Here is a 16,127-nt window from a genome sequence, read left to right on the forward strand (position 1 = left end):
GTTATTTGTCTCTAAGTTAAATATCTCAAGGAGAAAGGAAGTGAATGCTACAGAAAGGGAAAAAAAAAGGCAATATTTAATGGCAATTACCATGGACTGGGAGCAAGGTAATATGGTCTAGATTCTGCTCTGCCATGAGGTAGGAACTCACTAGGGTATTCATTTTTTCTTGCCTCAGTTTCCTCCACTATAAATTATCTCCAAGACCAGTGTTTCCTTTCTGCTAAAGAAGCCTATGGTTTTATTAGTCATGCATTTATTTAACATCCATTCAACATAGAGTGGATCTAGCTAAAGGTGTTTTTGAGCTCTGAATAGACCACCTAGATTAACGGTTAGGGAGTGTCTTCTAGAATGGTTTTTCATTACTTTTGATTTTAGTGATTTACAAAACGTAAAAGTTTGTGTTGGTTACTCTGACTTACAACACCTTGAGAAACCTAGTAGAAATGTTTTCTTTAATAACTTGAGTTAAAGGAAGTCATCCAGAAGAACAGTGGACAGGTGACTTACATATTATATTTCTGAAATCTAAAGTATATTTTTGATAATGTTTCATAGTTCAGAGGACATGAGCCTTTTGATTGAATTTATCTGACCCTGTTCAGGACCAGTTGGCTTCAAATAAATTTCCTTTAATTTCAAAGCTGGCAAAAATTGGGCTGTCTGTCATTAGAAGATAAGCTCTTACTAAACTCAGAAAAGTAATATTGCTAGAACACTGGGAACAGACTGAGACTGACACCTATGATCGAGGTGCTAAATAAAGTGTTTCATGAAAAATCAGCTGACCTGCTTTGGGCAGGGAAGAGAGACTTACTGTGGCAAAGTTTATGCCTTAAGACAGAGTTGTTTCTTTATTTTTTCCCCATAGGCCTTACTTTCTTCTGATACGGTAATTTTTGGTACTTTATAGAAAACATATAGTGATCAAAACTTTCAGTTTACTGATAGTTAGAAAGATATTTGGGGTAAATTATGACAAAAGAGAAGACCTAAAGCTGTCTTCAGTAGTAAGGGGTCATTGTGCAATTTCCCTTCTGTGTCTGCTGCACTCATGCCTCTGGACAAGAATAACTCAAATGTGTTGCACACGGTGTCACTCAAATTTATCTATGGTCAATAAGTTGTGGGTAGAAACTGCAAGCAGAAAAGAAAGGGATCTTCTAAGCTATATACTTAAGACTTCTCTTATATACACATTACATGTGTATGTATAAAAAAGGTCTACATTAGAAAATATATTGTTACATGATTCTCCAAGGCGTATACTTTATTATGTTTTTCTTTATAGATACATTAACAAAGAATTAGTAGAGGGTTAAGTATAATTTTACTTCTGTATTATTAATAATTTGATTTGTAAACTGGATCATTAGAGCAAATGAATCCAGAAAATATTAATAATTAGTTATACAATAAGACCTTTTTGTACCCAAAAGATGTCTCAGAAGCCTTGTCCTCAAACCCAATGACAAATGCAGGGTCCTCTGTCCAAAAATTAATTTTTCTACATAGTCCAATTAATTCTCCCCATAGCTGGGCACTTTTACTTCTCCCGCTGCCCCAGGATTACTTGACTCTTGAGTCAGCCTTAATCTAAACACATCTTGGTTCTAACTCAATTTTTTCCCTTTTCAGCATCAATACTCTCTACAACCCTGTAATTTTAGGATTCTATATCTCATTATATTTTTCTTTTTGTCCACCCATATAACTGTCAGTTTCCTCATCTGTGAAATGGTACTCTAGCATCAGCATCATACAATCTCGTGTGTAGTACAAGAAACATACCACACACAATGCATTTCATTATATCTGAATAAATGAATGTTGTTTTCTTGCTTCTGAGGTTTATGACCGGCCTTCTTTCAATCCACCACAAGCATAGTCTCATTTGATATGTCTTAGTGTGTGTTCTAAGGTACAAATCCAAAGCATTCATAATACTAACCACTGGCAGCAATTCACCAGACTTTAGCTTCCAATTTCTTCTCTTTGTTCAACAAGTAAAACAAGTACCACTGAAGGAGCTGGAGTGACAACCTTCAAAGTGCATGTTGTGATTACTCATAAGGAAGCAATCTTACTGTCAGTTTCATCTTGCCTTCTCATGATTGTGACTCAGTCTCCACAGTCCCCATCTCCTCAGAGTTTGTGTACTAGGCTGGGAGAGCTTTACCAAGATCCTTACTGCCTAGCATATTCAGTATTTCCTTCTCCAAAACCTAACACTGGATACATACCATAAAAAAAGCAAAGCAAAATGAAAATTTGTCTAATCTGTAACTGTCCCAGTTAATTCTATTTAGATTTACCATAGATTTAAATCAAAGAGTACAAGACTGGTCTATAGCACAAGTCATGGTAAAAACCTTAAAACTGATGTAATGGATTGTATACACATACACATTCCAAACAAAATGAAAAATTTCTATAATCCAAAAGAAATATTGTCTAACTCCATACCTAAAGCAGACTTTTTGAAATTCAGAGTACTTTCAAATCAAGTGCCATCCACTTGAAGATTTGTAATTAACACAGAAGTGTTTCCTGTTGCTCCTTCCGAATAGCATCAGAAGGCACCATTAAAATAGAATGATTATTAATTATTATTTCTACAATATGTATTTTCTTATTAAGAGTACATAGAAAAAATTACTGATAAACCAACATCAATATTTTTAATTTCTATTCTGTTGTAAAACCTTGAGGGCAACTTAACACAGAAAGAAAGACAAACTCCAATGGTTACACCAAGGCTGACATAAATAAACTCTTCAGTCAACTATGTGTCTACAGATATTTGAAAAAAACGTAACATCAGGCCTATACCTGAGTAGAAAAGAAAACATCATCCCCATAGTTCATATGAGCAAAGTACACTGAATCATGTGTTTGGCCCTGGTTCATTATCCATCTAGCTGTTCTGTCCAATAAGGTAGCCACTAGCCACATGGGGCTACTTAAAATAAGTTAATAAAAATTAAATAAAATTTAGTTCCTCAGTCTCACGAGCCATATTTCAACTGTTCAATAACCATATGTATTCAGTGGCTACATCACTGGATAGTACAGATATACAACATTTAAATCATTGCTGAAAGCTCTATCAGGTAGTACTGATGTAGATTAAGACAGTACTCTGTGAAAGGCTAATTTACAGATTTATTAATTGACATTTACCAATTCAGGTTTTTGTTTTTTTTATGTGTTTTTCCAAGACCCATCAGCTCCAAGTCAAGTAGTTGTTTCACTCTAGTTGTGGATGGCGCAGCTCACAGTGGCCACACAGGGATCAAACCGGCAACCTTGTTGTTAAGAGCACTGTGCTCTAACCAATTGAGCTAGCGGCCACCAGGTTTTAAGAGATATAAAACATGACAGTGATCTTTTTAGGTGTGGTAAGCACATGTCTTGGCTTTTCTACAACAATGCCAATATTTCTTATATTTGTATTAGGTATTTGTAATAACATGAACCAGTAAGGTAAAAGTACATGCAACAAATTAAATTATTTTAGTAGGACTTTTTACATAAATACAACAGATAGACTCCTTTGTCACACCATGGTCCTGAATTTTGATGCAAGAAAGAAAGAAACAAACAAAAACAACCCATGTATATGGGGAATGCAGCCAAGAAATTGCTCCCAGAAGAGCCTCTGCTTTCTCTAAGTGATTCTCGGCACCCATGCCTGTATCTTGTCACTCACCGAAATCTAGGTGGGTCTGAGCTGGGTGGAGCAGCTGAGCCACTTCCTAGGTCACACCTCCATGGAAGAGAGTAAACTCTCTGCACCACCACTGGGACTCCAACTCCCAACCATGTGGCAGCTCCTTGGCTTTCTATTGCATCCAGGAGAGAATCCCTCAGAGGAGATTGGGCTGAGAAGTGCTGTTTTGCTTCTTCTTCATGTCTGTGGGTCCAGTTTGTCTCCATGGTGGTAAGACCACTATACAAAACCTGGCCAAGACATGCAACGGGAACCGTTTTAGTTTTGACTCATGATGGCACACTTACATACCAAATAATGACATTCTTAGGTAATCCTCTGATGGAACAGCAGAACACTAAAGGAAAAACAAAACATAATATAAATTAAAGAAACATAAATACAAAAAACAAACCTATGTCAAGGACCTCTGTCTGCCAGGTAACCAGTGTTGCTGAGGAGGGCAAGGTGAGCAAGAGTAACATGGAAACAGCAAAGAGTGTTTCCTATCAGTGAAGCACAGACCATCTTGGGACTTTGAAAACATGTAGAAAATCCTGCTATTAAAATACCTCATAGTAATTTAGAAAATTTTTCTTTTATGAGGCAACAATCCCAACAGGACAAACTAAGAAACAAAACAGAAGAATGACTTGGGTTTAATAAAACTAATCATATGATTAAGTGCATGTTATGTGCAGTCTATTAGGCTAGGCACTTTACATGCTCATGTAGTCTCCCAGCAATCCTTTACAATAATATTAAATATCATAATTAGAAAACAACACTTCTAGAGTACTTCCTATGTTCCAAGTACTTTCCTTTACATATTGTGCTTATGTAACATTTGTATTTAACGTTAACAACAAACCAAAGAGGTAGATCATGTCATTATCACCATTTACAGATAAGAATACTGAGACACAGAGAAATTAAATATCTTGCCCAAGGTCACTTACAAGAAGGTGGCTGAGGCAGGACTGAACCAGAACATGTGGTTCCAAAGCCTATACTCTTAACCACTATGCTATACTGCAGCTTAATCATCAATATTGATGAAAACATAGCTCATGAATTTAAAGTAGTATTGTATTTTGTGCCACATTTTAAATCTGGTACAATTAAATTGATTAGAGAGCCCTCCTTTTTGCGTAATTCTCTTCAGACAGTTCTTTTGACAGTCAAAGGGAGATTCTACTTGATTAAACATGTACAAAACAGGAAGAAAGTTTGTCTACCTTTCTATCTTTCTTAGTTTTCCTCATGCTATCTGTCAGTCTCAGCATTTTTCTTCATGCTATGTGTCAGTTTCAGCATTCCATTCAATACTGATTCAGGTAAGTTGGTGACTCTGAGGGAGATGCACTGGGAGCCACACACCTTGGAGTGGTCCTAGGAGTGCCCTTCATGCCCACTGCAAATGGAGTTTAGTGGTTCCCTAAATTCATCTTGGCAGACGATCATGGCTCAGGGCCAATAAAATCCCCCTCAAAATCTCCCATTTATAATCTCAAGTTTATGCAGCTCTTTTTATCGCAAAGGAGACAGATATTGTGAAAAAGAAAACTATGATTTTTTAAATAAATAAAAGAGGGCTTAAACAAAAATCTTAGACAATTATAAGATGAGAACAGAAAAAAACAAACACTCATATTTCAATAAATTAGAAGATTAAAAATACATAATTAAAAAGATGAAATACTATAAAAAGACCTCAAGTAAATACTGGACTGCAATTTTTTAAAGTATAACAATAACAAGATGCTCTAGCATACATATTTCCTGAATATCTAGAGGAAGACCAAAGGTAAACATCTTCACTTACCCTAAAACCCTTTCAAATCCAACAAAGCACAAAACATCTAAGCCAATGAGAGTTTACCTGGCTTTCTGGTGAACTATTTGTTAGACTTTTAAATCTAAACATCTGGGCCAAAGTGATGCTTCTTCTTGGAAGGGATGTGTCCCAATATTGTGCTTCATGTGTTATTCTTGAATCTTCTTTGGCAACAACTTTCTGACAAAAATAAGTGTTCAGAATAACAGGGCAGGCTCCATTTGGTACAACAAGCATTTGCCTGGAAAAGGGAAAGACATATAACAGTTTATTTGCAAAGCTGGATTCCCCTCATGTTCTTGCTAAATCAGGAATACAAAGAACAATGACTTGCCTACTCTGGACAGATAAAACCTAGCCTGAGTGACAGCTACCCTCACATGCTCAGAAGTGACTGTCAATGGATCTGATTTTACTTTTCCAGTGAAAGTCCTGTGTCAGGAGAAGGGATAATGAAAGAAGGCCATCCATCTAAGTGCTTAGGCTTGAGCTCCCTCAGGTCCTCCTGTTCTGGTAGATGATGGTGTTAGGATGCCTCAGGGAGAAACGCAAGGAGTGAGCAAAGACTGTCAACAGGCTCAAAGAATTACCCTGACATTGAAATAAATGCTATTTACAAATAAAACCTTCAGACATTCTGACACTCTAATCTTTCAAATAACATGACATCAAATGCCAAAGGAATGCTTTCAAATGGACTATAGTCACTGAAATGCCTCACATTTAAGAAGAAAAGAAGTCTGGGAATGTAACAAACAAATTTTTCTGGTTCCTCTCAGACAGATTCAGAAGATTTCAGAAGACTAACACTCATGTCTCAAAGACAGGTAGTGCTCCTTAACATTAAGGAAAAAATTACGGCTTCCACTCCTAGAAAGATGGAGGAGACATACTTTCCTCTATTTCTTTCATTAAGGACAACTAAATGCTTGACATATGAAACTAAATATAAGTAGATACTGAAAGGTGGAGAGAAGAAGGCAGACCCGCTAGGACCTAGGGTCCTTGGAATCTAAGGAACAGCATAGTAATGAGTTCCTAGATTTTCTTTTTGCTTCTTATATCCCAGACTTGGCACTGAAGAACCTGGCAACCTGGAAGCAGTAAAAGGTACAGACAAAGAAAGTCCCATATAAAACCTTACTTTCTTTAACCAAAGGAGTAGGGAAGGAGCAGCCGAGTGAGACAAAAACTTCAAAAAAATAACTGGTCTACTTTAGGCCAACATCACATAAAAACTGTGACTCACCACCATGCACACTGGCAAAGGGTAAGTGGGGAGCCCAGATTTCCAACTTCATCAGGTAGTAATGAAGAGCATGTATAGCCCAGCTAGGGTGGTGTGATACAAGGTAAGATAGGGTGTTGGGACTTTCATCATTGCAACAAAGAGTTGTTTTTTTATATGATCAATAAAATTGACTGACAAAGGAAAAGACAAAGAAGACATAAATTGCCAGTAGCAAGAATGAAACAGAGGACTTTACTACAGACTATCATAAAGCTAGTAAGGGACTACTATGAACAACTCTACACACAAAAATTTTAACTACTTAGCTGAAATGGACCAATTCCTCAGAGGAATTGGAGAAGCTTGTGATGAACCCTCTCCCCCCATATGCAAATCAAGACCGTGGGGACTACCTGGGGGGCCCTGGACTTCCACCCCCCACCTAACATTAGTAACCAAACATCCTTCCTCACTACTCTGGCATACAGTAAGAATAGGCCTAGCAGAGAGTCCAGACTTTTACCACTGCCCAGTGGTACTGAGGCCACCTTCTGCTCCACCCCATGACCTTCTTCCAGTATTGTCAGTGGAAGCCATGTGGAGAGCAGTAACAAGGCACCCTCCCAGCCAGGGTGACGTCTATTGAAGTCCAGCAGGAAGCTGAAACTCACATATGCTAAGCAATAAAAAGGAGTCATTTCCCTCTCAGGTATCATTGGAGGACAAGTGGGAAATCTGAACTTCTACTTCCACCTGGCAGTAACAAGCCCTCTGCTCCCCTCCATTTCTGAGAGCAGTGTCAGACAAAGACACCTAAAATAGGTCTAAGTAAGATTCATAGTCTCATATAATAATATCCAAAATGCACAGGTTGTCAGATGACACAGATGTTAGAATTACCTGACAAAGATTCTAAAGCAGCCATTATAAACATGTTTCAATTAGAATTACAAATGCACACAAGACAAACAAAAAAATGGAAAGTCTCAGTAAAGAAATATAAAGTCTTGGTAAAGAAATATTTTTTAAATGGAAATTTTAGAACTAAGAAATACAATAATAAAAACAAAAAACTCAATGGATGGGTTCAACAGCAGAATGGAAGGGACAGAGAAAAGAATCAGTGAACCTGAAGATAAAATAATAGAAATTAACCAATATGAACAACAAAGAAAACAGACTGTAAAAACAATGAACAGAAACTCAAGATCTGTGGAAAGAAAGAAATAAAAACGGAAAAAATACTGGCAAATGCAAGGGGCTTTTCTACTCCTTGGAGTTTTCAAATTTTATTTGGATTGAAGCAAAATTATAACACTGTGTGATACGGTTCTAAATGTATGCACAGAAAATATTTAAGACAATCATATTATAAATGGGGAGAGTGAAGGGATGTAAGAAGTAGTTTCTACACTTCACACAAACTGGCAAAATGTTGACCCAGTGGACTGTGATAAGTTATGTATATAAAATGTAGTGCCTAGAGCAACCAATAGCTACAGAAACAGATATGCACAAAAATATTATAAATTAAAATAAAATTCTAAAAAAACGTTCCCATTACCCAAGTGAATCCAGGAAAAAGAAAACAGAGAAAAGGAAAACACAGTGAACAAAGAATAAACAAAAAATAAAAAGGTAGAGTTAAGTCCTAACATATCGATAATGGCATTAAGTGTAAATGGTCAAAATAAACCAATTAAAAGACAGATTAGCAGCGTGGAATATCAAACAGGATGCATCTACATTGCTGTCTAAAAAAATCTGCTTCAAATATAAAGATATAAATAGGATGAAAGTAAAAGGATGGAAAAATATTTATCATATAAACATTAATACAAATATAGTGGAGGAGGAGTACTAACATCAAATGAATCAGGCTTCAGAGCAAAGAAATTACCAGAGACAGTGAAGGATATTAAATAATCATGAAAGGTTCAATCTACCAAGAAAACATAGCAATCTTAAATGTGTATGCACCAAACAACATAGATTCAAAATACATGAAACAAAAATTAACAAAACTGGAAGGAAAAGTCAGCAAATCCACAATTAAAGTTGGAGACTAAAATAGCCCTCTCTCAATATTTGATAGAACAAACTAGACAGAATATCAGCAGGGATACAGAGGAGTGCAACAACAATCAATCAATCAACAGGATCTAAATGACATTTGTAGAACACTCAACCAAACAAACATAGGATATATATTCTATTCAGGAGCCCACAAAACATATTCCAAGAGAGACCACATTATGGGCCATAAGACAATACTCAACAAATTTAAAAGAACTGAAATTATATAGTGTGTTCTTTGATCAGTGGAATCAAGAAAAAGATAACAGGAAAATCTCCAAACACTTGGAAACAAAAGAATACACTTCTAAGTCATCCATGGGTCAAAGAGGAAGTGTCAAGGAAAATTAAAAAACAGCGGCAGCCGGTTAGCTTAGTTGGTTAGAGCATGGTGCTCATAACACCAAGGTTGCCGGTTGGATCCCCGCAAAGGGCCACTGTGAGCTGCGCCCTCCACAACTATAGTGAAACAACTCCTTGACTTGGAGCTGATGGGTCCTGGAAAAACACACTTGAAATAAAAATTTAAAAAACTAAAGAAGAAATTAAAAAACAAAACAAAACAAACAACCCCAAAGCATTGAATTCAGTTAAAATGAAAATTTAATATATCAAAATTTGTGGGAAAGAGTTAAAACAATACAGATAGGAAATTTTATAACACTTAAAGCTTAGATTAGAAAAGAGGAAAAGTCCAAAATCAGCTCCTAATTTAAACACCTAGGAAAAAAAGAGCAAAGTATACCGAGAGCAAATAGAAGAAAATAATAACAGAAATCAATGAAACTGAAAATAGGTGAACAACAGAGGGAAAAAAAATGCAGCAAAGAGTTGGTTTTTTATATGATCAATAAAATTGACTGACAAAGGAAAAGACAAAGAAGACACAAAATACCAGTATCAAGAATGAAACAGAGGACATTACTACAGACTATCACAAAACTAGTAAGGGACTACTATGAACAACTCTACATACAAAAATTTTAACTACTTAGATGAAATGGACCAATTCCTCAAAAGCACAAACTACCACAACTTGGACAATAAGAAACAGATTAGTCAACCAGACCTATAACTAGTAAGGAATATGACTATGTAATTTAAAAATTCCCAAAAAGATATCTCCAGGTCCAGAAAGTTTTACTGGAGAATTCTACCAAATATACCCAGTTTTATACAATCTCTTTCAAAAAACAGAAGAGGAGAAAACCCTTCCCAATTCATTTTATAAAGCTAGTATTACCCTGATACAAAAATCAGACAAAGACAGAACAAAAAATTTTAAAAATTTAAAAAAGAAAGGAAAGAAAAGAAAAAACCCCAGAAAACTACAAAGCAACATATCTCAGGAATATAGATGCAAAAATCCTTAGCAAAATATTAGCAAAGAGAATTCAAATACATAAAAGGAATTATATAACATGACAAAGTGAGATTAATTCCAGTGATGCAAGACTTGTTTGATACTTGAAAATCACCTCCATCACTTTAAAGACGAAAGAAGAAAAGTTGTATGAGCTCAACAATGCAGAAAAAACATTTTTTAACATTCAACACTCATTCATAATAACAAACTCAGAAAACTATAGAGAACTTGCTCAGCTTCATAAAGAACATCTACCAAAATCCTACAGCAAATATAATTAATGGTGAAAGAATAAATGCTTTCCACCTAAGATAGGAAACAAAGTATGTGTGCTCTCACCACTTTTGTCCAACATAGGACTGGAAGTTCTTGCCAGTATAATAAGGTAAGAAGAGCAAAGAAAAGAAAAGAAAAAGACATATATCAATAAGGAAGAAATAAAATTATCCCTATTTGCAGATGACATGATTGCTCATGTAGAAAATTACAAAGAAGCAACAAAATAACTCCTAAAATTAATAAGTAAATTCAGCAAGGTCACAGCACACACAAAATCAAATGTATTTCTATATACTATCAATGAACATTTGGGCACCAAAATTAAAGATCTAAATCATTTATAATTTCAAAAATAAACAAAAAAACAAAAAAATTTTTGATGTAAATCTAACACATGTACATGACTTGTATGCTGAAGCTATAAAACACTGAAGAAATAAATCAAAGATCTCAACAAATGGAGAGACAGACCATATTTATTGATTGAAAGACTCAATGCTATAAAGATACCTATTCTCCCTAAATGGATAGAGTTAAAGTAATTCCCATCAAAATCCCAGCAAGATTTTTTTGCAGATATACATAAGCTTATATAGAACATCACCAAGATAGCAGAATAGGAGGACCTCACTCACATCCCCCCACACCAACAATAATTTGGCAGCCATCCATAAATAAAAATGCGTTTGTGGGAGCACTGGGATTCAGATAGGAGGTTGCAAAACCCCGGTGGAGCACAAGACTGAGGAGGGCCGTTTTGAGAAGGCAGGCGGCCTATGACTAGGCGGCAGACATGCCAATTGTGGTCCTGGCTACAGACCTGGAAACCAACCTCATTCCCTTTGAATTGGGCCACAAGCCCCATTTGTCCTTGGCCCTGCCACCAGCACCATCTTCCAAGGGACCTGGCAGGAGCTATGCCCCCTTGAGCTTCAGGTAACAGGCCTGCCAACCTCAGTCCCAGCTGTGGACCCTAAATCAGTCCATGACCCAGCTCCAGCCAGGTTTGCAAACCATGTATCTGATAAAGGATTAATATCCAAAATACATAAGGACCCATGCAACTCAATAGTAAAAAACAAATAACCTGATTAAAAATGGGCAGAGGATCTGAAAAGACATGTTTCCAAAGAAGACATACAAGTAGCATATACATGAAAAGATGCTTGACATCACTAATCATCAGGGAAATGTAAATCAAAACCATAATGAGATACCACTCACACCTATTACAATGGCTATCATCAACAAAACAAGAAATAAATGTTGTTGAGGGTGTGGAGAAAAAGGAAGCCTGTACATTTGATGCGAATGCAAACTGGTACAGTACGGAGATTCATAAAAAAATTTACAACAGAACTACTAGGTATATGATCCAGCAATCCCACTTCTGGGTATTTATCCAAAGGAAATGAAATCAGGATCTTGAAGAGATCTGCAATCCCACGTTCCTTGCAACATTATTCACCACAACCAAGATATGGGAAAAACCTTTGTTGTTGACAGATGCATGCATAAAGAAAATGTGACACACACACACACACACACACACACACACACACACACACACACACTCACAAAATGGAATATTATTTAGCCATAAAAAGAAGGAAATCCTGCCATTTGCAACAGCATGGATATGGATGAACCTGGAGGACATTATGCTAAGTAAAATAAACCAGACACAGAAAGATAAATACTATACAATCTTGTTTATATGTGGAACCTAAAAAAGTCGAACTCCTAGAGGCAGAGATTAGAACTGTGGTTGCCAGGGGCGGTGGGGTGGGGGAATGGGGAGATGCTGGTCAAATGGTAAAAATTTTCAGTTATTAGATGAATAAATTCTGAAGATCCAATGTATGGCATTGTGACGAGAGTCAATAACATTATATTTTATAGTTGAACTTTGCTAAGAGAGTACATCTTAAGTGTTTTCACCACACATACATAAAAGGTAACTATGTATGATGAGGGATACGTTAAGTAGTTTGATTGTGGTAATCATTTCACAATGTATACGTATATCAAATCATCACCTTGTATACTTTAAATACATACAATTTTTATTTGCCACTTATACTTAATAAAGCTGGGAAAAAGTAAATAAAATTTACATGAGAAAGCAAAGGAACTAGAATATCTAAAAAAATTCTGAAAAAGAATAGAGTGGGTAGAATGACTACACGATTTTAACACTTACTATCTATGAATAGTTACAATAATTAATACTATGTGATATTGGTGGAGAAATAGACATGTAGATCAATAAAACAGAATTAAAAAAACCCCAGAAACAGATTCCACAGGTATTGCCAACTGATTTTTGACAAAAGTGCCAAAGCAATTCTATAACGGAAGTAGCCTTTAGATATCCATGGGCAGAAATTTAACTCAGAATGGATCATAAATATAAACTATAAAGCCATAAAACTTTTAGGAAAAAATATATAGGAGAAAACCATCATTATCTAGTGAAGCTTGGCAAAGAATACTTAAACTTGAGATAAAACAATTTTATTCATAAAAGAAAAAAAATTGATAAAAGTGGGCTTCAACAAAACTAAAAAAATAAAAATTGCTATGAGAAAAACCCCGTTAAGAGGATAAAAAGACAAGCTACAGAGGGAAAATATTTGTAAACCACATATCCAAGAAAGAAGTGGGATCTACAATATATAAAGAATTCTGAAAACTGCAAAAAAAAAATAAAAAATGAACAATTCAAATCAGAACATGGAAAAGTTATGAACAGACAATTCACCGAAGATATATACAAATGGCAAATTAACACACAAAAAGATGTTCAATATCATTAGCCATTAAGAAAATGTCCATTAAAACTACAATGAGCTTTCCATCCCCAGCCCCCACCCTTTCTGGCCTGCCTAGGGCGGGGCAATTACATCGGCGGAGGCACTCCCAGGGATCAGCAGTAAGTGGCAGATGCAGCTCTCAGCTTTCAGCAGCTGAGGAATCCCCTGCCCGCCACACACACACAGAGGGAAGAGGTGCCCTAAGACTCAGGAGAACTGGACACAGGGCTGGTGGTGCTACTCTCAGTGTGCATATGTGCCGGCAAGGGCAGAAACTGCACTGGCTTTGTAAAACCTACTGTCCAGACCCCTCAGCCCCACGCATCTAAAGCTGCAGCCCCAGCGTCACTCTGGGCACCAGGTGACCGGCTCTACCTGCAAAATACGCAGGGGACTCTGTGCTACAGCAGAGAACAACCTGGAGATTACTTGGTGGGCTTAAGCCACAACTGGTGCTGTTTTTTTTTGTTCTGTTTTGATTTGTCTTTATATTTTTGACATCTTTGCCTGTGTCGAGTGGGGGATGTCGATTGTTTTTTTACATGTGAATGTATTTGACTTTTTCCTTGTTGTTGTTGTTGTGCTTGGTGATTTGCTTTGTTCTGTAATTGCCCTACCAGTGCCCAGCTTAAGAGGCACAAGATTCAACATACCCAGCGGCCAACTCCAGACCAAGCCAGAGTACTACCGGTTTGACCTACAAGTGACACACCCATAGGGGATTCTTTACAGGCACATAGAGGCCAAAGGGCAAACCACATCTAAGCGGTCAACCCTCACGCAGCAGAATACCCTGCGTGGGCAAAGCCAAGTCTCACAACTAGTCAGCCTAGGAGTTAACTCCACCTACTCACAGGCAAAAAGCAATTAAGGATCTTCTTTAACAGGACAATATACACAACACAAGAGTCACTTTTAGAGCACACGCAGGGGAGAAGAATGAAGTAGTGCAAGTCAAATATAAAGGACATTTATTATATACTAATCCAGCAAGAACTAAGAACTCCAGGGCATCTACCTAATACATCGAAGCAAACACAGAGAGTCAGCCAGAATGAGGAAACAAAGAAACATATCCCAAATAAAAGAACAGAAGAAACCTCCAGAAATGGAACTAAATGAAGCAGAGGTAACCAAACTATCAGAGACAGAGTTCAGAATACTGATGATAAGAATGTTTAAGGAACTTAGAGAGGACATCAAGAAGGATGTAGAAATCATAACGAACAACCAGTTAGAACTAAAGAACACAGTTACAGAAATAAAGAACTCACTTGAAGGAATTAACAGCAGGTTAGATGAAGCAGAGGATCGAATCAGCGACTTAGAAGACAAGTTAGCAGAGATCACCCAAACAGAACAACAGAAAGAAAAAAGAATAAAAAACAATGAAGATGGTTTAAGAGACCTATGGGATAACATCAAGCGCAACAACATGCGCATCATAGGAATACCAGAAGGTGAAGAGAAGAAACAAGGGATTGAGAACATATTTGAAGTAATAATGTCTGAAAATTTCCCTAACCTGATGAAGGAAACCTACATACAAGTCCAGGAAGTGCAGAGAGTTCCAACCAGGATAAACCCAAACAGGTCCACTCCAAGACACATTATAGTTAAAATGGCAAAGATTAAAGACAAAGAGAGAATCCTAAAAGCAGCAAGAGAAAGACAGAGGGTTACATACAAGGGAACTCCCATAAGACTATCAAATGACTTTTCTGCAGAAACATTGAAGGCCAGGAGGGAGTGGTAGGAGATACTCAAAGTGATGGAAAACAAAGGCCTACAACCTAGGTTGCTTTATCTAGCAAGGCTATCATTTAAAATTGACGGGGAGATAAAGAGCTTCCCAGAAAAGAATAAGCTAAAGGAATTCATTACCACCAGGCCAGCATTGCAAGAAATACTAAAAGGACTTCTGTAAATAGAAGAAAGATGAAAACAATCTAACCACAAATTTAAAAATGGCAATAACTATGTACTTATCAATAATCACTTTAAATGTAAATGGTTTAAATGCTCCAATCAAGAGACATAGGGTGGCTGAGTGGATAAGAAAGCAAGACCCTTGTGTATGCTGTATACAAGAGACTCACCTCAGATCAAAAGACACACACAGGCTGAAAGTGAAGGGTTGGAGTAAGATATTCCATGCAAATGGAAATGAGAAAAAAGCTGGAGTTGCAATACTTATCTCTGACAAAATAGACTTTAAAATGAAGAAAATATTAAAAGACAAAGATGGACACTATATAATAATAAAGGGATCAATTCGACAAGAGGACATAACCCTAGTAAACATCTATGCACCCAACATAGGAGCACCTAAATATATAAAACAGATATTGACTGACATAAAGACGGAGATCAACAGTAACACTATCATAGTAGGGGACTTCAACACACCTCTGACAACAAGGGACAGGTCTTCCAGACAGAAAATCAATACGGAAACAACAGCCTTAAATGACACATTGGACCACTTGGATTTAACCGATATTTTCAGAGCATTCCACCCCAATGCTGCAGAATACACATTCTTCTCAAGCGCACATGGAACATTCTCCAAGATAGACCGTATGTTAGGCCACAAAGCAAGTCTGGATAAATTTAAGAAAATTGAAATCATACCAATTGTCTTCTCTGACCACAGTGCTATGAAATTAGAAATGAACTACAGGAAAAAAACTGGAAGACACACAAATTCATGGAGGCTGAATAATATGTTACTAAATAATGAATGGGTCAAACAGGAGATCAAGGAAGAAATCAAAAGATACCTCGAGACAAACGAAAATGAAAAT

General features: G+C 36.7%; 1 protein-coding gene across 6 annotated transcripts in view; it reads right to left on the reverse strand.

Annotated features, from left to right (window-relative positions):
- Positions 1-16,127, reverse strand: part of SPIDR (scaffold protein involved in DNA repair) — a 566,075-nt gene that overhangs the window by 179,546 nt on the left and 370,402 nt on the right. For 5 of the 6 annotated variants that reach the window (XM_019716801.3, XM_088799435.1, XM_019716799.3 and 2 more), the window contains 2 exons: positions 5,598-5,793; positions 3,716-3,966 (listed from right to left, as the gene is read on the reverse strand). In XM_019716801.3, coding sequence (XP_019572360.3) covers positions 3,716-3,966; positions 5,598-5,793 — 447 coding nt within the window. Of the gene's footprint in view, positions 1-3,715; positions 3,967-5,597; positions 5,794-16,127 lie in introns of those variants that run through there. The other variant, XM_088799436.1, reaches the window with a different exon arrangement.

This window comes from Rhinolophus sinicus, chromosome 7, assembly GCF_057876585.1.
Source record: "Rhinolophus sinicus isolate RSI-liver-muscle chromosome 7, RSI-T2T, whole genome shotgun sequence".
Classification (NCBI taxonomy): domain Eukaryota; kingdom Metazoa; phylum Chordata; class Mammalia; order Chiroptera; family Rhinolophidae; genus Rhinolophus; species Rhinolophus sinicus.